Source organism: Stegodyphus dumicola, chromosome 10, assembly GCF_044657685.1.
Source record: "Stegodyphus dumicola isolate Sdum_Otavi_A_Nest chromosome 10, ASM4465768v1".
Classification (NCBI taxonomy): Eukaryota; Metazoa; Arthropoda; class Arachnida; order Araneae; family Eresidae; genus Stegodyphus; species Stegodyphus dumicola.
In genome coordinates this window covers 118,437,164-118,461,261 of record NC_140777.1, presented here as the reverse complement: position 1 = coordinate 118,461,261, position 24,098 = coordinate 118,437,164, and the positions used below count along the sequence as shown (strand labels likewise).

At 32.7% G+C, this 24,098-nt stretch overlaps 1 protein-coding gene across 4 annotated transcripts in view; it reads right to left on the bottom strand.

The window, feature by feature from the left end:
• LOC118193583 (zonadhesin-like) overlaps nucleotides 1-24,098 on the bottom strand; it is an 82,253-nt gene that overhangs the window by 37,629 nt on the left and 20,526 nt on the right. For 3 of the 4 annotated variants that reach the window (XM_035364696.2, XM_035364693.2, XM_035364694.2), the window contains exons 2-5: nucleotides 16,615-16,812; nucleotides 15,013-15,192; nucleotides 11,080-11,289; nucleotides 7,101-7,310 (exon numbers count right to left, since the gene is read on the bottom strand). In XM_035364696.2, coding sequence (XP_035220587.1) covers nucleotides 7,101-7,310; nucleotides 11,080-11,289; nucleotides 15,013-15,192; nucleotides 16,615-16,812 — 798 coding nt within the window. The remainder of the gene's footprint in view (nucleotides 1-7,100; nucleotides 7,311-11,079; nucleotides 11,290-15,012; nucleotides 15,193-16,614; nucleotides 16,813-24,098) is intronic. The other variant, XM_035364695.2, reaches the window with a different exon arrangement.

The following is a 24,098-nucleotide window of genomic DNA, read 5'->3' as shown; positions in this document are numbered from 1 at the left end:
TACAGCCATTAATACGGCTAATGTTTCTCTTTCTGTAGCTGTATAATTCCTTTGTGTCTGATTCAACGTTTTACTAAAAAATGCCAGAGGACGGCTATTTTGCATAAGAACCGCCCCCACCGCATAGTCTGACGCATCTGCTGCAATTTCCAGGTTTTCGTCCCCCTCCAGGAATTTTAAAACAGGGGCATTGATGAGCGCTGCTTTTAATCTTTCAAAAGCTGTATTTGCTTCTGCTGTCCACGTAAATTTACCTCTCTTTCTTTTGATTACTAAGAGTGGTTCAACAATATTAGCGAAATATTTTATGAAAGACCGATAGTAAGAACATAACCCAAGGAAAGAAGAAAGTTTCTTGGCGGTGTTGGGCGGTGGGAAATTCTTGATAGCTTTTATTTTTGAATCTTGCGTTTCTATACCCTTTTGCGAAATTTTATAACCGAGATATTTAAGTTCTTTAGTTGCGAACTTGCATTTTGAGGCGTTAATTGTAAGACCGGCCTCTTTTAATAATTTAAAAACTTGTTCTAGATCATTAATGTGTTGTTCCAACGTACTACTCGTTATAATTATATCATCTAGATAAATTAAAGTTGATTTTCCTAGGACAGGCTTTAGAACAATGTCCATAGCTCTCTGGAATGTTGATGGGGCCCCACACAACCCAAAGGGCATGCGTAAAAATGCATAAGTGCCCGATTTTGTTATAAACGCGGTTTTATGTATGTCTTCGGGTTTCATAGCTATTTGATAGTAGCCAGACGTTAAGTCCAAAGTAGATATGTATCTTGTCGATTTGATCTGTCTAACAATTTCCTCTATAACCGGCAAAGGGTAAACTGGAAATTTAGTAATACTATTTAGTTTTCTGTAATCGATAGCAAACCTCCAAGCCCTTTTATCCGAAGGAGGAAACTCGTTCTTTTGCCTACATAGTACGACTGGACTCGCGTACTCACTATTTATGGGCGTTATTATTTTATTCTTTAACATCTCCTGAATATGTTCTTCGATGATTAAGTCTTTTTGTTTGTCGTACCGATAAGGTTTAGTCCTACAAGGTTTTTCGGCACTTAATTGTATCTTATGCGTAACTATTTGACAATTTCCCGGTTTTTCTGAAAACAAGTTAGAAAAATTACTCACCACTTGCTGTATTGCTTGCCTTTCATGGTCATTCAGATGGCTAAGGTCCACTTGCGGTTTCTCCACAGGTTCCACCACCCTCTGGTCCATCTCCAGCACTACGGAACTGTCTTGAAAATTCAATTTGGCCCTCGCGGCCCTTAAAAACTCCATACCTAAAATAAGAGGATTTTGCAGATTCTTCACTACAAAAATTAATACTTTGAGGCTTTCCTCTTTTACCTGTATGTTTAATGATAATTTCCCGATGCAGTGACATGTTTTCCCTTGCGCCGCTATAATTTCCGTATTTTTGGTTTTAAATAATCGCACCCTATAAAAATTCTTTTTGAAGAAATTTTCGCTCATAAAATTTCCTTCTGCTCCTGTATCGATGAGGGCTTCTACTGGTACATCGCCAACCAGGACTTGTATAATTGGTAGATGTGAGTTTTTTACGATGACCGTATTTAAATGTCTTTTTGAGGGTTTTTTTAAAACTTCCGGGGTCTGGACCCTCCCTTTCACAGGCCCCTCTACTCATTTAAAGCTTTCCTTTCAATCTGTGCCTTCTGGGTACGCGGATGTTTATTTTCGAATTTTCTTTTTGGGCCTTGACCTTCGAGTTTCGATGAGTTAGCTTGATAGCTCTTTCCGCAATAAGAGCGATTTCCATTTCTGGTTTCCTCATTTGAAGATTTCCTTCGGATACTTTGAGAATACGTTGCCCCTCTAGCTTTTTCCGCTATTCTGCGATTTTGAAACTTCACCGCCAATTCGAAGAGCTCCTGCAATGTGCTTGGGTTTCTAATTTCGAAGTAGTTTTGAACAGCGGGTAACAATCTTGGTAAGATTATTTCAATAATCTCCGCATCGGGTTTCTTCCCATACAGCATATCCGTCAGCTTAATTTTTCGTAGAATAAAGTCCGTCAAATCTTCTATATCCCGTTGATAGAAACTATATAGTTCGGCTTCCAGCCTTGCTCGATCTTTCACTATGGGGAAGGCCTTTACTAACGATTTTTTGAAATTTTCAAATGTATATGTCTAGCTTCCAAATTCCCCTAATAAAAATTTGCCTATATTTTTCCACCATAGCGCGGCCTTTCCTCTTAGTGCGGATGTGGCGATGGCAACTTTTTGTCTTTCAGGAACAGGGTAGAGCTGAAAGTGGTTTTCTATACCTTCTAGAAATACCGCCAGCGAATTTTTTCCGTCGAAATGGACGTTTGGCTTGATTGACGCTCTCAAAGTCTGGACCAGGTATCCAAATCCTTCCAATTGGCATGTCATTTCTTGGTGTTGTCCAGCGGCTTCCATCCAATTTTCGTCCATTTCAGTTCGATAAGTGTTCGGGCGCCAATGTAGCGTTGCGCGCCTCCAACTTGCACGCAACCAAGAGGTGACTGTTGAAACTGGATAAAAGACAGAGTCTTGTTAAGGGTTTAAGTCCCTTTTTATTCAACGTAGTAAATTACAAGTGCGTGCTTGACGCTCACAAACTACGCCAACTTGGCGGTAAAATAAAAATAATAACCTGAAAAGAAACTAAAGACAAGACTCTAACTACGAGGCTCTCTAAAAGTAACTAACCTCACCGCGTTTTACAATACTGCTGCTAATTCAGCAAACTTGAAGATCACGTTGAACGATTAACAATACTTCCAGGCAAGCACACAGGCCGAAACGCGGGATTATTCAATTTCTGGCTAACTACCTCCGCGCTCGTGAAGTAAGAACAGCACACCTCGAACTCGTTTCCTTTCTATTTAACTCAGAATACTTCCGCTGATAATTTGAATCCTTGCGCGTTCTACTAAAATTTACATACTCTGGCATTGGCAGTTCCAGGGGAAAGTAAGGCTTGACAGGAAAGGTAGTTTAAACTTAAAATAAATGTTAGTTAAATATAAACCCTACAAACTTTCATGCGTTTTTTCTTCCATTTTAGGATGTATTAACTTAATTCCTCTAATTTTAATGAGTTTATATTATGTTCGGAATGCTTTCTTTAAAATTTTATTTAATTTTTATCTCCAAAAGTCATGGAACATGATTTTGCGCTGATTCATTTTAAACGTCGTTCACTGTATATGCGTTGTTTCATTTTGTATTCCAGTCTGTTGCCATTAAAAAAAAAGCAAGATATTTACTTTTCAAATTTAATAGGTCTGTTACTGATTACCGAACTGAGATATTTAATTCAATAGATGCAGTACTTAAGAATATCAGACATATATCAGGGAGAATATCTTAAGAATATCAGACAAATGAACAAAAGCAACAACAACAACAACAAAATGTTTCGCTCTTCCACCTAGGTTATCTCTATTGATAATGTCTACTTATAAAGCATATTGTTACATTTTGTATTTAGTTGGCTATTTCTAATTGAATTGTAATTGAAATTGTTTAATTTCTCCGTGCAATGCTGCGCGCGACAAATTTTAATAGAAAGCTACGCCGAAAAAGTAAAAATACGGAGCACGCGCATTTAACATTTAATAAATAAATATCTTGCCATTGTACGTTTTTGCTATCCAGAAAAATTGAGAAAATACAGAATGTTCTCGTGCATGATTAAAAAGCTTATAAAACCGGAAGAAAACCTCCCAGTTCAGTTGTTTACTTAGTTTTTGTTATTGATTGTAGCGAATTCGCGGTGAGATAGGATTAGCTTTCACTACTTTGTATTGTGTTCTTTTAACGTTTTAATAGTTTAAAATATAACTACTGTGAGATATTGTGATACTGTACGAATATCTCTGAAGAATTTTCAGCATTTTGTTTTATTTCTTGGGATAAAAAAAATTTTTATTAACTTTTTATCTACTTTTGCATTCAATCCATTACGAACCCGTTCGCACGCAACACGTTTTGGTGTCAGAAGTGGGGTATTAAATGCCAATAACAAGAGCGATGGAGGAGCAGTTGAGACAGTTGATGTCAGCCTTTGCTACTTTTAAAAAAGAGATGAAAGATTCCGTTAAAGAAAGATGGCAGTCAAAGGAAGATGGATGCTAATCAAGAAGAGAGGAAATAAGGCCAAGAACATGTTAAAGTAGAGATGAAAGCGATTCAAGATAAGATGGAAGCTGGTCAAGAAAAGATTGAAGCAGGTCAATAAGAAATGAAAAGAGAAATTACTTGCATAATAGAAAACAAATTTGAGGCTATGGAAAACAAAATGGACATGGTTGAAAATGAAGTTGGCCAAACTGAAGAGAAAAAAGTTTCTTCTGTCAAGGAACAAATAGAAGAGAGAGTATCTGCCGTAGAACAACAAATCGATTACAGAGTTTCTTCTGTGAAAGAACTAATAGAAGAGAGAGTTTCTGCAGTGGAACAATAAATTGATGACGGGGTTACTGCGGTCGCCAAAGAAGTTGATACATTGAAGAAGTTCGTAGCGACGACAGGGAGCAACAGTGGATGGTTTTAAATTTTTATCCATGCCTGCTCGTCTCTCTCTGAAGTTATCCAGGTATGATGGGAAGACCTACTGGAAAGTGTTTAAGATATAATTTTTAATATTAGCGGAAGCAAAAGATGGGATTCCCAAGATAAGGCCTGTCATCTCGCCGCTTCTTTGAGAACAGATGTAGCGAATATCCTTTCTCCCAGAAAACCAAAGTCTAGATTTTGAAGCTCTATCCGACATATCGGAGCTGCGCTTTAGGAAGAAATGTTTGAAAGAATACAGCAGGCTTCAATTAAAATCCCGTCAACAGAAGCCCTCAGAAACACCCCAGAAGCTCCCCACGGATGTTGAAAGGCTGTCCCACCTCGTCACCCATGTAATATAAAATGATGTCTAAATTAAATAAAATTGGTAATGTCTATTTATGAATATAAATGCTATAATTATTCTCCACATATATATATATATATATATATATATATATATATATATATATATACTATTATTATTATTCTTTTTATTTTGGTTTCTCGGTGTCATTGAAAAAAGTTTTTTTTTTTTTTTTCAGTTTTTAGGTTTCAGCTGAACTTTTGTTCTTTTTCTCAATGTATAAATACGAATGCTCAGGGCATCTAGATATAATTTCTGAAAGTACTTATCAGTTTCTAATATTTCATACTATATTTTGTGTTCAGAATTTCAGATCCATTGGCCCCTACTAAAGAATAAAATTAATGAGAAAAATGCAGTAACAAATATAACAAAAGCCATTATCATGTGTGCTCTGAATCAAAAAAATGGTTGTACGTTTGAAGTAAATAGTGTGATGTTATATAATGCAGAAAAATGTATAAAAAAGGAAATATTGAGTAAAATATAAAACTTAAATTTTGAATGTGTTTATTTAAAAGAAGGGTTTCATACAAGAGTTTATACCATAATTAACCAAGATCGCTTCGATTATTTAGCAATAAATTACATTTACAGGTATTACATGAGCGTTTGAGTTCACTGTTATGTCGGCCATGCTATGACTGATCAATTCCGAGAATGACTTGGGTAATGATTTGGTAATAACTGATCGTTTTCAGAGTGATTGTGAAGCCATGAGGCAAGAGAAGCAAGATTTTAACTTAAACATAGTTGACTTTCAGTAGCGGAAAACGGAGAAAACGACAGCTTCCGAGGTTAAACATCTAGGAAATAAAATCTTCTGAAAGCAATTGCAATCGTACCGGAGAAATAACATCGCTAAGTATAGGAAGCATTCGGAATAGCGAACTGTTTGACTCAATAAAGTGAATCAGCTTATTATGTCTTCAATTTGAAGACTTGCATTTTCAGTGGCATTATTTATAAATCGCACTACCTAACAGCCATTCTATGATCGTGCAATGCGATAAAACATGCTCTCATATTTATGACTCACTCTGTACGTGAATAATAAGTCAAAAATATGAAAGTAAAAAGAAAGAAGTGTATGTATTAAATTATTATGTTAAGCAAGGTACGATGTTGTGCTTTTCATTTATATACAATGAAACCTCAGCTCGTGAATTAAAGTCGTTCGTAACAGCCATTCGGGAATCGAAATATTTGTAAAATGAAACACTTTTCCATAAAAGAATTAATGTAAATTGGATTAATTTATTTTTGGACAACAGACAATTCTTATTTAAAGTTTACAATAGTAATTTGAGAATAAATTCGAAACTCAAACCAATGGAAACCATGAAATATAAAACGAAGAAGATAAACTCAATATAAAATAGATGAAATAGATAAGAACATAATTTTACCGTATACGTAGAAACGAAAGTGGATGGCATAAAAGGAAAATGATGAGAAAGATGCTGTTGTTTGAAAACGAAATTCCTTTATACAAAATAATAAGTTAAACTGTGTTTAGAAGGCATATTTTATTTTTTCTTTGTCTCTATGTGTCACTTCACTCTACTTGAAACTCACAGCCTAACTCAAAATTTGCTCAATATCTTTTGTTGTTGTCTATGTTTTAAAATGTTTCTAAAATGAGGCATGCCTTTTACATTGAAAATGGTTACAATGTAGCTTGCTACCGTTTAAACGTTATGTGAAAAATCTGCATCTCACTGCATGTTTCACAAATTTGGCTGATCGGAGAACTAAAATTCATTTTCTAAATGTCTTCTTCTTCATCCAAAAGTATTTCTTACACAATCGCCTTTCGTTGTTGTTTCTGAAGTTGTTGTAGTTCTTTCATGTTGAGCTCATTTTTATGATCTAATAATTTCTCGTTTTTCATTGTAGCTTACTAGTCCATGTTTTTATCTTGAGACACAACAATAGATAAAACAAAAAGTCCTAAAAAAGTACTCATAACTTAAACTTACTAGTCCATGTTTTTATCTTGAGACACAACAATAGATAAAACAAAAAGTCCTAAAAAAAGTAACCTCGGTTAAGCCTTTGAGTACTAAAAAAAGTACTCAAAGGCTTAACCGAGGTTACATTATATACTAGTTTTAAAATGGCACATTAATTCTTGGTATTCAATGGAAGTATGGAATTACCTTGCAATGGAATAAGCTGATGCTCATTTCCCTCGTTTGGACATTGTCCTGGATGGATGCATTTGCCATCAATGCTCCTAACGAGGCCTCTTTTACAGAAACAACCAGGAACGCACTGTTGCGTACAAGGGACTGTTTTACCTTTGTTTTCACAAGTCGGAGGGCAAGCCGAGCCGCAGTGTACAAAAATTTCATCATTTCGGCATTTTGCTGGAAAAGAAAGCTAAATGAATTTAAGTTCATAATTTTATTATCTTTCACAGTGAAAAAATATTGTGATAAAGGAGTAAATGTAAGTAAAATTCTATTATATTTAATTAATTAATTGATTTTATTAAGAAGTTGTAATTTGTTGTATTTCGTAATGTATGTAAGCCGTATGCAAGCCGAAACAATATGATATTTTTACATTTTCACGTAACGGTGTTTACCTTTTCAATCCTATTTCTTTCGTTTAATTAGAATTTAGTTTAGGCTTAGAAATTTATTCGAGGTTATTTGTATTCAGTCTTTTTTTTTTTTTTTTGGATGTTTTATTTTATTTTAATTTGATATTTAGAAAAATATAGCCTTTCATTTTCATGAGATAAACCTTTCATTTATGTGTACAAATACTTACCTGAAGGGAAGCTACGGGCTAGTTGTAATAATTTTTTGATAAATGTTTTTATTTTAAAATTAATTTATGAATCATTCATTATAACTGCTGTTTTTATAGCATAAATATCATTTCATAATATTCACAAAACAGATATGTTGCAATTATGTTGATTTTAGCCCAAGAAATATTTAACGAAAACTATTCTTCTCTTACAATTACTCCATGTTCGGGGTAAATAGTAGTAAAGACCTGAGAATATTAAAAAAAAACATTTAGTAAATATTATTACTTGATATACTAACACTGAATGATATCAATAGGTTTATAATAAAACAAAGATAAAATTAATTGACCAATCAACATAAAAGTCGGTCTTCATTGAAATTTCAGTTAACACAAACAAATGCTTGTTTCTTCTCACGCATTTTGCCCACATTTTGCAAATTGTGTGTGTCCACATTTTGCTCACGCGAGTGCCCACATTTTGCAAATTAATCATTGCAACTATTCTACTACAAAAAAGTTGTTTTACGCATATTCGCAGTCAAGCAAAGCCACTTTTCTATTTCAGAATCTGCATTTGAGTTCAAAAGCCTCTTCTTCGCCCATTTTATTTGTCCCTTTCCTTTTGGGATTTTTTTTTCTTTAACCTTTCCATACCCTTTATCTTCTTACTAAGTATCTGTTCACATTATTTTTCCAAAGCTTCTTTATAGGGTGTGTCAGTTAGGATGACATTTGTCCTTTTGCGTCGGCCTCTGTTAGACTGCTTCCGAGAGGACAGATTGTAAGGTCAGATCTAATTCTTGAGGGAGAAAAATCGGTTTCTATATGTCGAGAAAGAAAACTAAATAGAAAAAAGTCATTTGCATCTTAACATTTAAAGAAGGTCTAGTTACATGAATCAAAATCTCTGGGCATGTTTAACATGTTACAACATAGCCCATCGTATGGTTTCGGACAATTCTGTTGATTTATTAAAAAATATTGCGATTATTAAAGAAAATAAAATAACACTTTAAAGCTTAATACACAGACAAAATGGTGCTACTTTAGTGGACGGTTACTCGGATTTTTGGCGATTTACTTTGGCGCGGTTTTTACAATCGTCAGCATCTTGAAAAACGATGTTTTTACGCATTTTGCGCATAGTAAAGTATTCGAAACTTTAAAAAAATAAATATCGTTAAAAATAATGGATTAATTTTTTGCTGAAAAGTTGTTTTTTAAGGTGGCTGGTAAATGTAAATATATACATTTACTAGAGTATAAAATACTAAAGTAAGGTAAATAGAATAAAAACACAGCTATAAAAACATTGCGTCGATGTTTAATTGGATTAAAACATTACTTAAACTGAATATCGAATTAAAAACCGTCATACCAACGATTAAAAGAATTAAAATATTACTTAAATTCAAATGCTTTAAAATAAGTAAATAAGAACGCTTCGTACACTAGAGCTAAAATGACAGCAATTAGTTTATTGCCGGTAAAAAAGGAGGAATGTCTAATACTTTTTTACCGTTACAGCGATTATTTCTTCCACCGTGACCACAATACCATATACGGCCGTCCTCAGAATCGGCTCTTTAACGATCTTCATCTGTGATCCACATCTCTCGCATTTCATCGAAGAAGCAGCGAGGTTTCCTCCAAAAATTTTAAATAAATTTCCTCTGACCCTTGTAAAAATTTATAAATAAATCTTTGATTAGGAAAGCCAGGTTGACCAAAATAAGGTCTCAAAAGACAATTTTTTGATTCCGATACCAATAATTCTTGGTAATTACCAATAACAACATTCATTTTCGAAACGGACATATCCATTCGCTTTGAAATCTAAGGAATTTGAAGAGATGAATAATAAAATTTTAAAATGGAGCGGTATTCAGTAACCAATTAGGGAGCTGATTACATCACGCATAGAATTAAAATTATTTAAATAATCATACATAATAAAATCATTTTTTAAAAAATGCAAAATTAAATTGTATTTTAATATTTAACAGCCAAAAATAATGTTTAAAAAATTAGATTAAATTTATAGATATTAAAACCAATTACTTTTAAAGTAAGGTGACGTCATTGATTACATCATCCACAACATAATATTATATAAAATATCATAAGCAATAAAAATTTTATTTCATATAAAAATGCAAAATTAAATTGGTTTTTAATATGTAGAAGCCATAAATAATATTTAAAACACGGAATTTATGCATAATAAAATGCATTATTTTTTTAATAAAATGACAACAAAGTATCGGTTACCGTAAATAAATAACTTGTCCAGTAATGGGTTTACCAGAAGTCGTATCGCTCGCGAAAAAAAATCGCCAAAAATTCGTGCAACCGTCTACCAAAGTAGCACCTAAAAATCATTCTTAGTGAAAATTCTGATAAAAAATTTAGAAACCACTGCGTAACGTGCATGTTATTTACCCCTGTTATAAGTAGCGCTTAGCTTCCCTGCTTTTGCGGTTTTGACCTATCATTAATTCCTAAATCTGGCTGCTGCTTAAGTGCAGGGTATTATTTATTACCTTGCACACTAATGCTCACCGGTGGCCGAGTGGATAAGACCATTGAAGTTATTCGACCCAAATTGGTATTCTGGCGAACGGGCGGTCTGCATGGCCGTTTTCGTAGATTTATTTATGTGCAATGCGAATGCGAGCTAGTATCCCTCAAGAAGTCCTTCACGAAGCAGTTATTCCCTTGGTCATATAATCCTAACGCGCTTTGCTGTTATAAATAAAATAAATCTAGTCTCTTTTAGAATGCTTTCTGTTAAGGTATTCCTTCCCTCAAGCAGACAGTCATAGAAACGTTTTCATAATAATATAAATAGTTTGATGGCATATATATATAACTAACACGATATTAACAAAGTTTATATAGTTTATGCATATGTAATATATATAAGTGGAATTTTTAGGCTCTGTCTATTGAAAGCCTTGCTAAGTCAAAAAGTCGGATTAGAAAAGATTACTCGGAACTTTATTGATTTTAATTGGAAAAGATATATATTTGTGTAAAATTTAAAATTCGTAAAAATATTACCTTAGATTAACATTGTTTTCAAACAAAACTTTATCGTTTTCGAGGGAAATTTGATATAAAAACCCTCTTTTTCAGAAGCAAAAATTCTTAAAATCTGCTCCAATCTTATTTTGCATCTTTTGAATAATTCAGAAACTTTAGCTGAAGTCTCTAAGAGCTGTTAAAAATTAATTAATTAACGTTAATAAGAAGTATAAAATTTGCATACGTAATTAACATATTATATTTCATACAAGAGAGAGGTAGACGACAGGAAAGAGCATAGTCAAGAAAATAAATAAGACACATTACTTATTTACTACGGATTACCTGCTACTTGGATAAGCGTCGGTGGTTTCTCTGATTTAGAACATTGCTCCGCCGTCACGCATTTCCCATCAGCATTTCGAAACAAGCCTTTCTTGCAGTAACATCCACTTACACACACAGTTGGGCAGACGAATGACTTGTTCTTGTTCTCGCAAGATGGTGGACACGGAGATCCGCAATTTAAAAATTCTTCGTCCTTTCCGCACTTTTCTGAAATTACATTATAGCACAGTAATTATATATATATTGTTCCAATTTAGACTTTAGCAAGTCTTGAATACTTTCATTTATCTTGGTGATGTCTTCCCTTTTATTCTACATCTAAATACGTCGTTGGCAATCTCAAAAATCATCCTTTTAAAAATGTAGAATATAGTAGCTTATTGTCAGAAGATTAGTCCAATGTTTAATTATTCCCACAATTGTGGGATAAAATAATAATAATAATAATAATAATAAAATTTGTAAGTTTTACAAAATATGAAAACTAATAAAAATCTGAAGGCTTTCATATTTTATACTACGCCCATAAAATTCAATTAAACAGGAATATCGCAAAATAATTTTAAAATGAGCATATCTTTAGAATTTCTGATACACAGTATCGCGAGCTGAAGATAATTTTTTTCCCGTATAGTATTGCCATTGCTCTCTTTGAAATCGTTGAGTTTCTTATTCAAATATTCTTTAACTGCTCAATGTTAAAGTTTTGTTGATGATTTTCTTTGTCTCAAGATTAACTAGATACTGCTTTTCAGTGGTCTAAACTTTGTAAATTTAAATTCAAACCGCTTAAAAAAGTTATGATGGTACATAAAAAGATAAAAACTGACTGCAGAATAAGTATATCACTTAAGGACTATAGAAGAAGTTACTCAAATAAAATATTTAGGAGTTATCTTGGATACAAATTTCAGTGGAAGTATCATATTTCCTGTCTCTCAGTAAAATGCGAAAAAGTATTCTCAGGATTATTTAAAATTTCTAAAAACATTTATAGACTCAAAACAGATGTTCTTAAATTGATCTATAGGCAAGGAATAGTGCCGTTTATTGCCTATGCGTCAAGAGTTTGGGGCTGTTCTTTACCGAAAAATGTAAAGTGCAAGCTTTTTGCAGGCAATCCTCATGAAATTTTCTTGATAACAGTCTTCCAGTTACTTCTTTGCCATATCCTTTTAATAGGAATCGTATACCAGTTGTTGGCTATTAAGATGCTGTTCTTGAAGAATAAAAATTAATTTCTTTTACAGACTGAAGAAAGATGAATGATAAGGTAAGCCTTGCTTTTGTTGCTTATGAAGATAAACAAGACCAGCTGAACAATACCTATCATAGAATTAATAATAAATGCTCTGCGTTTCAGGTTAAGTTGCTATGCTTAAACCTTGCTGTGAAATGAATTTTAAATTCTTGCTATGCTTTCAATTCAATGTGTATTTTAATACATAGTGATTTTTTTCCTTCGCTATAATTATTAGAGAAATTTAGTATTTCAGAGAAACTTGCTGTTGAGTCTCAGGTTATTATTAAGACTTTGATATGGACATTCATTTTGCTTACGTTCGTGGACACTGTGGAAACTTTGGGAATTAGAGAATCGATGCTCTAGAAAAGCTAGCCACTAGAAGTCACACTAATTTAAATTTCCGTGTTCCTATTTCTCATTGGAAGCGATTTTATAGTAATGATGCTGTCTGTATTTGGAACAGAGAATATCTGGCCTCACCAAAAGCACAATGGACCAAAAGTTATTCTTCTACAATTTTTTACAGAATACAAGTCGGCATTTTCCAACAGATTTCAAAGTAACTCAATTTTTGAGTGGACATAATAATCTTAAGAAAGTAAAAAAAAAAGTGATTTGACTTTTTTCAAGTGCTTTGTGCAGCTGCGGTAGCGGGGATGAAGTTCAGCATAATCTTCTTGATTGCATTCATTATGACAGCAGAGGAAAGATACTTCAGGTAACTTTAGAGCGCCTGTCTGTATCTTGGCCACTAATTGTTTCTGAACTTCTTCGGACTAAAGAGACAATTTCTGCTTTCCGAAATTTCATTCTCAATTTAGATTTTTGAGTTCTCTTTTTTTATTACTTTCTTTATTTTATTTTTCTTTTAATTGTTATTATTTTATTATTTTAATTGTTTACTTTTAATTGTTATTTTATTTTTCTTTTAATTGTTATTGTTTTTTAATAGTTTTTTCCCCTAATCGCAGTGCTATTGCGCGGTTGTTTATTTTGTTAGTGCTATAAATTACCTATGTAAGCCTCGTGGTATGCTTTGTGGAACACAAGGAGATGTATGTATATACATAAAGATGTAAAATATAAAAAATAGGACTGCTTTTCTCTATTCCTTTAATTAACTTTCTGCAATTTAGGATCTTCAAGCTCCTCTCTCCCTCTGCTAGTAAGATCTATGCTGCTGCGCTTCTCATTTTCCCTTGTTAGAATAGTTATGACGTCAAAAGCCTAGATTTTATTGTTTTCAGTTTAAAACACTATTTGATATCTAATTTGGAGAATTTAAAAGAAAAATAATCTGCCGTTCAAATGGAATAAAGATGTGCAATTAAAAGCTAAATCCTTCTGTGTCATCATTTCTGCTGTATTCCACTCAGCCACAGCAATGCCCGGACTTTGATGCTGTTAAGTTTAGGATTATATATCTTTAGATTGCCAATAGATGGCGTTAGTGTTTGTTTGTCAAAAGAAACTGTGGTGTCAATTATGTATATGTATCAGTTCGTTTTTGGTGTTCGTGAATAAACGTTGTGTGGAATAACGCTCCTCTGTTTATTACTTTAACTGCGATCCAGTCTGTTTATTAGAGATTTACACATATTTTGTTTATGGTGCCTGCAAACCGGGATTATTACGAACCAGAAAATCGACAGACTGAATATTTCGAAAATGGAAGGCGTTCTTGAACATTTGAAAAAGAAACGATCGGTTGTTAGACAATTAACTACGAAACTGATAACCAAAGTCGAATCGAATTTAGCAAATAATATTCCGCTAAATGAGAAAATTGAGATAATCGAGGATTTGTATGAACAGTTGATTGAGAAAATCAATGAACTGAAAAGTTTAGATTCAGAAATAGAAACGAAAGTAACTTCGGAGGAGATTGAAAATGAAGTTACCTTAAGTCAAGAATACCAGGATAAAACTGTTATATGGAGAGGAAGAATGCAACGATTTTTGAAGAAGAATTCGGAATCTTCTAGAACAGTTCATCAGAACGAAACGGCTAATGTTGCACTTCCAGTTGAAGCGAAAACAGTGAAGTTGCCAAGTCTGCAAATCGGAACTTATTACGGAGATTCGTGTAAATGGTTAGACTTTTGGAACCAATTCGAAAATACAATTCATAATCAAAGTGGATTGAGAAAAACTGAAAAATTTGCATACCTAAAATCCTTACTTGGAGGTAATGCTTTAGCTGCCATTTCCGGTTTCGCTTTAAGTGACCAGAATTATGATTCCGCTTTAGATGATAAAAATAATAAAAAAATTGCTTTATATAAGAATCATGAGCTTGTAGAGACATTAGGTATTTTTGGAAGCAGGCAGGATGAAAATGAGCAACGCCTTCGCCGAGAATTGAACCACGGACCTCTGGAATACGCGCCCAGCGTGCAGACCACCACACCACGAAGGCATGCTAGGAAGGCGGGAGAAATACCTTATAAGCTTAAGCTTGAAAGAGAAAAATACACGGTGATCAAATCCTCCTGCAAATATATACAGATATAACTAGCATTTTTTAAAATTCTACTCGAGATGGATAGTAATTGAGGGTTCTATAACTTCCTGGCGTTTATTTGAACTGCATTTAAACAAACTTAAAAATAATAAACATTATTTAATAATCACTTTTTTAAGACAAAGTAAGGAAAGTCTGATAGAGAAGTTGGTTAAATTACCTGGCGGGCACTCTTTTTCAGGTACGCAAATGCCGTAGTCATTCCTGAGGAAACCAGGTCGGCAGAAACATCCCCTGATGCACTGATAAGTGCATGTTCGTGGTTTATTTCTGCTTGAACAATTAAGAGGGCAAGCTAAACCACACTCTAGGAAGATTTCGTTTTCTGGGCAGGAATTTACTGCATAAAAGTATAAACATTTAAATGTATAATAAATTTAATATTTTAATTATAAACATGAAATTTTTTTTGAATTTACACTACAGAATAGCAGATTTATATTTTTAGATTCCCATTTGCAAAGAAATTTCTTCCGTTTAGATGTAAGTAATTATAATAAAATGTTAATAATTGATTACCTTTGTTTTTAAATTTAAACACGTACAAGGGTTTCAAAACAATGCATTCAAAATTGATCGAATAATATATGACCTATGGCCCATTCAATGAGTAAATCAAACTACGTAGGTTTTCGCTATCGTTATGAAAATTTTCGTTACTTGAAACACTTCAGTAAAAATACCTCAAGCTTTAGGATTTACTCGTGTTCCGAAGAAGAAACATCAATAAGAAAAATTTTTTTTTTCTCAATAGCCAAACTAGTCACTCACCAAAATTATAAGAGAAATTACTAACCAAAAATTTTGGGAATCCATTTTGGAATAAAGGTTATTCTGTTCAATTCTTTATTCTTTTCGTATGTCACTCAAAAAAGTAGTCAAAATGGATTCGGGAAGGGTAACAATGAATATTTTCGTTGAAATCTAATATCTGAAATTTTCCGACATTACAATTCTTTCTTTACTTCGTACAAGGAAGTAAAAATAAATAAAAATATATCACAAAATAGTACAAAATTGAATTGGTGAATCACACAGAGAGAATGATTAGCATTATCATATGTCCTAAATAATGTTAATAGTAACTTTAAAAGTAAAATTTAATTACAATTATTATTATATACGATTACTAAATTTCTTTTCTATTTTTCTGCAGCAAAAGCTACCCAAAAAGCATCTTTCGTGGGCAAACTAGATCTTCTAGAGGCGCTTCACATTCATAAAATTACTTCAGTTTAGCGATCCGAATTTCAATCTGTCCTTACTGTCAGTTTTTAAGGGAATTATTTTATGATTATTTTCCTTTTTCTACAATAAATGGCACCAGTGCCTTTATTTCCTTGCTCTTTATTATTATCGACTGAGCACAGGTTTCTCTATCGTCTTTTGCGTTTCTACAGCTGAAGAAGACGGTTCTATATTTAAACTTTCGAAACTAGTCCTGCAAATTTATGAATATTACTGATTCCTGTTGCCTTAGTACCCCCAATAAAAGATTAAAGATATCTACAAATTAAAAATAGCTGGAAGAAAGAAAAAAGTTGCATCCTTAACGCATTGTTAATGTCCTAGTTAGTTGGGAAAAAACTGATCATAAATAATAAAATAGCAGACACCGAAATTTATAAACACTTAAATCATCGCACTACAATAGTTTTTTTAAATATTTTATTGCAAGATAATAAATGCAGATATTATCACAATGACAAATACGCTGGTTGCAACTATTGCACATTTGAATAAGATATTAATATTCACTCACCATTCGTGATATCACAGAGCCTCTCTGGCACGCAGAGGCCATCTGTATTCCTATAGTATCCTTCGACGCAGTCGCATCCCGAGACGCACACATCCGTTACGCATCTTCCTTTGTCCAGGCAGTTGTTGCAAAGATTGATGCAATGCACAAATTCTTCATTTTCAGGACAAAAGAAATTGCAACTGCATGGATTCACGGCTGGAATTAAAAAACATGTTCAGAAACTTAATATAATCTTTCTCTTTTATGCGTTACTGACTGTTAAATAGGAGAGAAAATTAAATATAATTCAGTTTAACGGTATATATATGCAGATTTAGAAATGGAAAGTTAAATAATGATGTTAAAATCTTCCATGGTTTAAACAACAGTGAGATTTAAGTAAGCTATTATTTCCGGTAGACCGTTTGTAAACAAAATCATATATTATTAGGTACAATTGGGCCAGTAAAACCTGATTCTTCTAAATTTATATCAACACAATCAAATGTTTCCCTCTTTATTTTTTTAATTTTATTTAATTAGGAAATTGAATAACGTATAATTTAATTGATTTTTAATGAAAGAAAATACAGTTTTTATAACATATTTACAATAAATACTTTGAAACGAATACCATATTTGATATTCTTCTATGTTATTTTTATAGTACTATCGCGTAAACGGAGAGAAAGTACTCTAGTCTCACCTCAAAATTTTATTTTCGAAATGAGTAAGTAACCACTCATATGCACTCGATGAACGAGCTAGAACATTCTAAACTTGAAAGGTTATAAAAAATAGAGTCCAATAAATGGAACATAAATAAATAATCTAGCAGGAGGAAATTTAAGCAAAAATCAATTTTTAGATGATTTGCCTTTGATGGGTTTCGAACTCGAGACCTTCTAAATCAAAATCGTAAAAAAATAAATCGTAAAATTCTCCTATTTTCTTCTTTCTATGTATTTCTTTCTCCTGATGAGGAGGGACCTTTAGCTGCCCTCGAAATCGATTGTTTCATTATACCTACGCTAAATATAAGGTTGTTTTTTACGATTTTGATTGTCACATTAGCGTGTTTCTCTTCTAGTCTCGAGACCTTCTGTTTTGTGCTCTGTCGAAAGGAACAGTTTTTGCTACATTTACCCTTTCTTGGAAAAAAGCAGAGCCCCGCTACGATTTAGCTTGTCTTCTTGTAACAGGTTTTCTGGAAACACTGGCGTTTTTACATTGTCTAATTGTCCTTTCGGATCAAGCTAGGGTTTCAATTTCAATACGTGAGTGATGTCATCGTCTTCTATTTTGTTCCATACTTTCTACTTCATGCGTCACTTCAGATAGTTGCCATGTTGTTCGATGTCATCCAAAGTAATGTCTTAGGAGCTTTTCGGATAATCCAACCTTTCGGAAAGACCCAGACATAAGTGTGGGTTCTTTAGTTTCAAAATCACAATTCATGTTCAAACAAAGCACATTTAATTATTAATACAATATCTATATCATCTTACATCTATTAATACAATATCTATATCATCTTAGATCTATTAATACATTTATATCATCTTACATCTCCTCTCATAAAACAAAGTGGCGAGAGTTCTATCAATTTCACTCGTGCAGTCAACAGCTGAAATTTAGACAGCGCGCGAGGAAAAATATTAAGCTATGGATTTAAAATCCCACATTCGGCCTTCCTGCTATGCGTCGCCCTCGACGACATTATTCTACTCCTGACAACATAAATCATTGGTCATCTTGCATCTTCGTTGTCTTCAGTAAAAGAACTGTCATCAAGAATAAGCCGAAACCTGAAAAGAAATACAAAGGGAGAGGGGAAGATTGTGTATGTGCTAAGGACAATATTGAAAGGAAACATCTTAATTGTCCTTCATCTTTGCAACTATAATATCGTCAACAGTCCCTTCTACTTTTCAGAAAATTTCATCTAAATCGAAAAATATCTTCAATCTTTAACATTTTTGGTAAACTTCATTTCATCTTAAAAATAGCATTAACTGAAATAAAAGTCATTATTAGGTGAAAAATCACAGTTCGATTATCAGTTCTGTCACGCCAGGTTTAAATGTCATAATCAGTATTATTTTATGCATCTTCTACTTAAGTCCATGGTTTTATGTATTCAGTGCATGCACTTGTTTTAGTGGGTGCTTCATAATCTCCTTCTTTTACAACATCATAGGAGTCATTATTCTTTATTTTGATAATCTTATACGGGCCTAAATACTTTGATTTTAACTTAACGTTTGATCCAAATTGCGCTGTTTTGATTGCTACTAAATCTTTAATTTCATAACATTTTGGAGAATGTCTTCGACAGTTATATGTGTTATATGTTTTCTTATTTCGTTCTTCTACTTTAAATATTTGTTTCTTCGCGTCTTTTCCAAGTTCTTCTTATTTAGCAAATAATATCTTCTCCTTAATTCTTCTCATGCGATTCATTTCAAAAGGTAGCTTTTCTTGCATTTTCAGTTTAATATGTTGAACTTCTTTTTCTTTCTCAGAGAGGATTTTATCTTTGATGCTCATCTGAAATTTTGTAGTTTCTACTTCCTTTTTGGCTTCTGATAGTTGTTTCAGTAACGGTTCTATACTCTGTTCTAATACAGAAAGTTTTCTTTCCAAAGATCTAACTTGTTAGACTAGAAGAGAAACACGCTAATGTGACAATCAAAATCGTAAAAACAACCTTGTATTTAGCGTAGGTGTAATGAAACACTCAATCAATTTCGAGGGCAGCTAAAGGTCCCTCCTTTTGATCAGATAGCCTGGCTCGGTAAAAGTAGGCGGCCAGTGAAACTCTGATTAAAAATCTAGTTATAACCATGTGCAGTGCTGATAAGGACCACGTGTTTCTGTGACTCTGTGAACTGAGAAAATAAAGATTTTCTTCTTTCTAAGTATTTCTTTCTCCTTATGAGGAGGGACCTTTAGCTGCCCTCGAAATCGATTGAGTGTTTCATTATACCTACGCTAAATACAAGGTTGTTTTTACGATTTTGATCTAACTTGTTGTTCAGAAGCATCCAAACCCATTTGTAAAATAGATTGTTCTTGTTTCAATTGTTCTTTACGTATAACTGGTAAACGTCTGGGCCTCAAAGGAATAGGTTGGTCATCTTTTAAAATAACATTCATTTCGGTATTAGTAGATTTTCCTTTGGCTTGTTTGTGTTCCTTTAAGTTTTTCAGACATACCAGGATCCAGTTCTTTAGCTGGAAGTTTTTCTTGCTGTTTACTCTTTCTTACTGTTGATATTTCTATTTCACCAGCATTCTATTCAACTAGATTCTCAGATTCTGAATTTTTTCTTTTTCTAGAACTCTTTGGTTCTGAAGTGAGTTTTTTGGATTCATTAATTCTTTCATTACTCTTTTTGATTTGCTGAACATTCTTAGGTGGGTTGTTTCTTCTTCCTTTGGGAATGGAGTTCTTCTCTTCATCTACATTTTGCAATTTTCCTTGTCCACGTTTAACATCACTTTTCTCTTCCTGAGACACCTCTTTCTTTAATTCATTTTCAACAGCATCTGTTTCTTCTATAGGGTTTTCAGTTTTATTGGGAATATAACTTTCATTTAAGTGTTTTACTTTGGACTTACATGCTTTATTAATATCCGAACAATTATCTAACTCATTTTCTTGATCAATATTTACATACGTTAAATTCAATTCAGTTTCATCTTCTAATATTTTTATAGATATGCCGCTCTTTTTTATAATAATTTCCATTTGCGAAAGCAATTCATTTCCAATAACAGCATTTTCTTTCATTGTTCCTTGAGGCACAACATAAATATTTGATTTAATTTCGCAATCATCAATTCGTATGGAACCTTTGAAATAACCAATAGGTTTTACTTTATTATTACCAAAGCCTACTAGAAACAAACTGGAAGAATGAATATTAGGTGAACCAATTACTTTATAAATATTTTCCGATATTAAATTTATATCACTTCCTGTATCAATCAGAGCGTTTACTTCTACATTATCTATCGATACAGTTTTATGCATATCATTCAACCGCTTCTTTACAAATATATGATTCATTCTGGCAAGATCTTTTATATTCGTCTTATTTTTTATACATTCTGCGGCTACGTGTCCAAATAAATTACAACGAAAGCATTTTTTTCCCTCGCTCTTATTTTTACAAAAATTCTCCGCGTGACCAAGATTTCCGCAGTTATAGCAACGAATATTTGTTTTTATTTTACTTTCAAAATGGACGCGTCTGGTTTTAGAATTAGGCCTAACGGATTTGTTTTTATCATTATCAAATTTAATTTTTTCATATATCTTAAGTTTTCCTTGAAATTCTGACAAAGTTCTACAACCATAAAGAATAGCTTTATTAAATGCAGAATCGTTTATACCTTTAATAACATATTCAAATAAAGCAGCGTTTTCAGTATTACCTTTAGAACACATATTTTTAATTACCAAAAAATATTCACATAGAGATTCTTTTTCCTGCATTTTACGTTTTGATAATAATTCATGTAACTGAGCAGAGTTATACTGAACACCATATTCATTTACTAATAAAGCCTTAAGTGCATTCCACGAATTAATTTTCCTTTCACTTTCAATGAATAATTTTGCTTTGCCAGTTAAAGATCTTTTGGCGAATATTAGTTTCTGTAATTCATTTAGTTTTAACAAATTAGATACATCTTCAAAGTTTTCAATGAAATTGCCAACCGAATTATAAGCATTACCATCAAATTTAGAAATCAGACTTTCAATATCATTAAAATTTATATACATATTTGAAAACTGTGAAAACGGAAATTGAACTGACGACTTACTAATATTTTGTTTTACCTCATGATCTTCATCAACAGTAGCAAAAGAAGAGTCGTTTAAAATTCGAGCAGTTGATGCATCGATTTCACTATTAACAGAAGTATTCCTTCTTTCATACAATGTTGCTTCATATTCCTCTATTTGTTGCTTGTAATTTGATCCCGATTCTGACACCAATTTTGTGGGTTCTTTAGTTTCAAAATCACAATTCATGTTCAAACAAAGCACATTTAATAAAACATTAATACATCTATAATATAGTTCCTCTATTAATACAATATCTATATCATCTTACATCTATTAATACAATATCTATATCATCTTACATCTATTAATACAATATCTATATCATCTTAGATCTATTAATACATCTATATCATCTTACATCTCCTCTCATAAAACAAAGTGGCGAGAGTTCTATCAATTTCACTCGTGCAGTCAACAGCTGAAATTTAGACAGCGCGCGAGGAAAAATATTAAGCTATGGATTTAAAATCCCACATAAGTCGCTGACATGTCGATGCTTTTCCTCGCATCGGCTCTTGTCTGTGGCTTGTTATGGGAAGATATGCAGTTTTGCATGCTATCTTTCTTATCTCTGGTAATTAGATGTTCCATATAACTGTCGTCGGAATCTTCGGTATGGGATGGAAAAATTACGTAGAGAGGAGTCTGGATTTCTCTACTATGAATGTGAAAGAATACCCTAAATACCAGTGTCTTGTTTTGCTGAATTATAGAGAAAAGTCACAAATGATAAGATAGTATCTTGCTAGTCTACGACTTTTTGAAGGTGAATAAACTCGTGGATCTCGTCTAGCAGAAGCTGGACTTGATGATTAGCAACAGCAATAACAACAAGATAGCAGGGCCGGGACGAGGGTGAAGCAGGTGAGACACTTGCCTCAGGTGAACAAATAGAAGGGGCGCCAAATTAGCTATTCGATCAAAAATTCAAAAATTTATGATTTTTAACTTTTAATTTCGGAATATAACAGTGAATATTAAAAGAATTTGTGTTGTAAACAATTCAGCTAAGAAAAAAAGAAAAACTAATAACATTAATTTATTCTCAAAAGACATGAGCTTTCACAGTAGTGTATATAATATTTTTTAACATTAAAATTTGTTATTGAAAGTAGTTTTAAGTTTGACTTAAGCTCTTTACTTAGTCACAACAGATTTGTCCACTAACTGAACATACATGGCGATATAACTCCTGAGTTTTGCAATTTCATAAACGCCTTCTCTAATAGCATCGGAAGAATAACAAGGGGGATTAAAAATGAAATGTACTATATCATTAGTTATTGCACTTTCTTTCTTTTCTATGGGCTTTGTCCCTGAGGAACTATAGCTACGTTTTGCAATTTTGCGTCGAATCACTCTGAATGCCCGTTTCACTTTTCAAACTGTTACCAACAAATATTATCGCCATGTATTATATTTGAAGAAATTAAATAATGAAGAATCTGAATAAATGCATGTATGTTTCTCGAATTGTGGTAAAACAGCGGTACCTAGAGCCATCAAATTATGAATAACGTAATCTTCCACAAAATATGAGCATCTGGAAGCCCTTAATTTGGAATTTGTTTTATTATCGATTTCATATTTTGTAAAACTTTAACGAATTTTTGATTAACAAACTCAAGGATTTCAAAGCGTGCAATGGCAACGTTGTAAAAAAAATCTCCAGCCCGTGAGACTTTGTATCGGAAATTCTTAAAAAGTTATGCTTAATTTAAAATTAATTTGCGATATTGCTCTTGAATTGAATTTTTACGGTTTAAAGCGCGAAGAATAAAGGTAACACACAAAATGTTTAAGAAACGCCCCTTTGGACACAATTTAAAATCTGAAATCTTTCAGATTTTCTTTTTTGCAATTTTTTTCCAAAAGATTAACCGCTTCAGCAAATTCCAGTATGTTAATATTTTTGGCACTGTTCAGAGAATTTATAATTTTTTTGTATCTTCAACGAGTAGACACTTATGTCCGTTTTAAAAACAACATTAAAAGGTCATACGGAAACACGATGGTCATCAAGAGCAAATGCTGTTAAAGAATTAAATCTACAAATAACAGAAGTGCATAGATTATTGAAAGATACGCATTAAATCACAAATCTTTGCAATGGGCTGAAAATAAGAACATTTTGAAACAAATCAATTAAAAATTTTTATGTTTGTTATCTGCGTGGAATTTAATATTGAAAGAAATCAAAAAAGTAAATAAAGCCTTGGAGTCAAAAACTATAACTCTTTATAAAGCCGCACGCTTAATAGAGGAACTTTCATTACAGGAAATGAGAGAAAATATTTCTCAATGCATTTTTGAAAAATGCAAAACTTCAGCTTTAGATATCATCCGAATTTGAAGACAAACAAAAACGAAAAGTTAATAAATCAAATTGTGAGGAATCAATTGATATAAATTGCAGTTTTTCAGAAAAATATATTGTTACGAATTTGGTATTTAAAAAGCTAATGTTAGTTCAATTATAAATTAAATGGTTTTATTTCTCGCGCAGTGCAGCGCGTGACGAATATTAAAAGAAAGCTAAGCCGGAAAAATTAAAAATACAAGAGCGCGTGCGTTAAATAAATAAATATCTCTTTTTGATTTCGAGAAAGTACTGGAAAATTCTAGCGCGTGATTTTAAAAT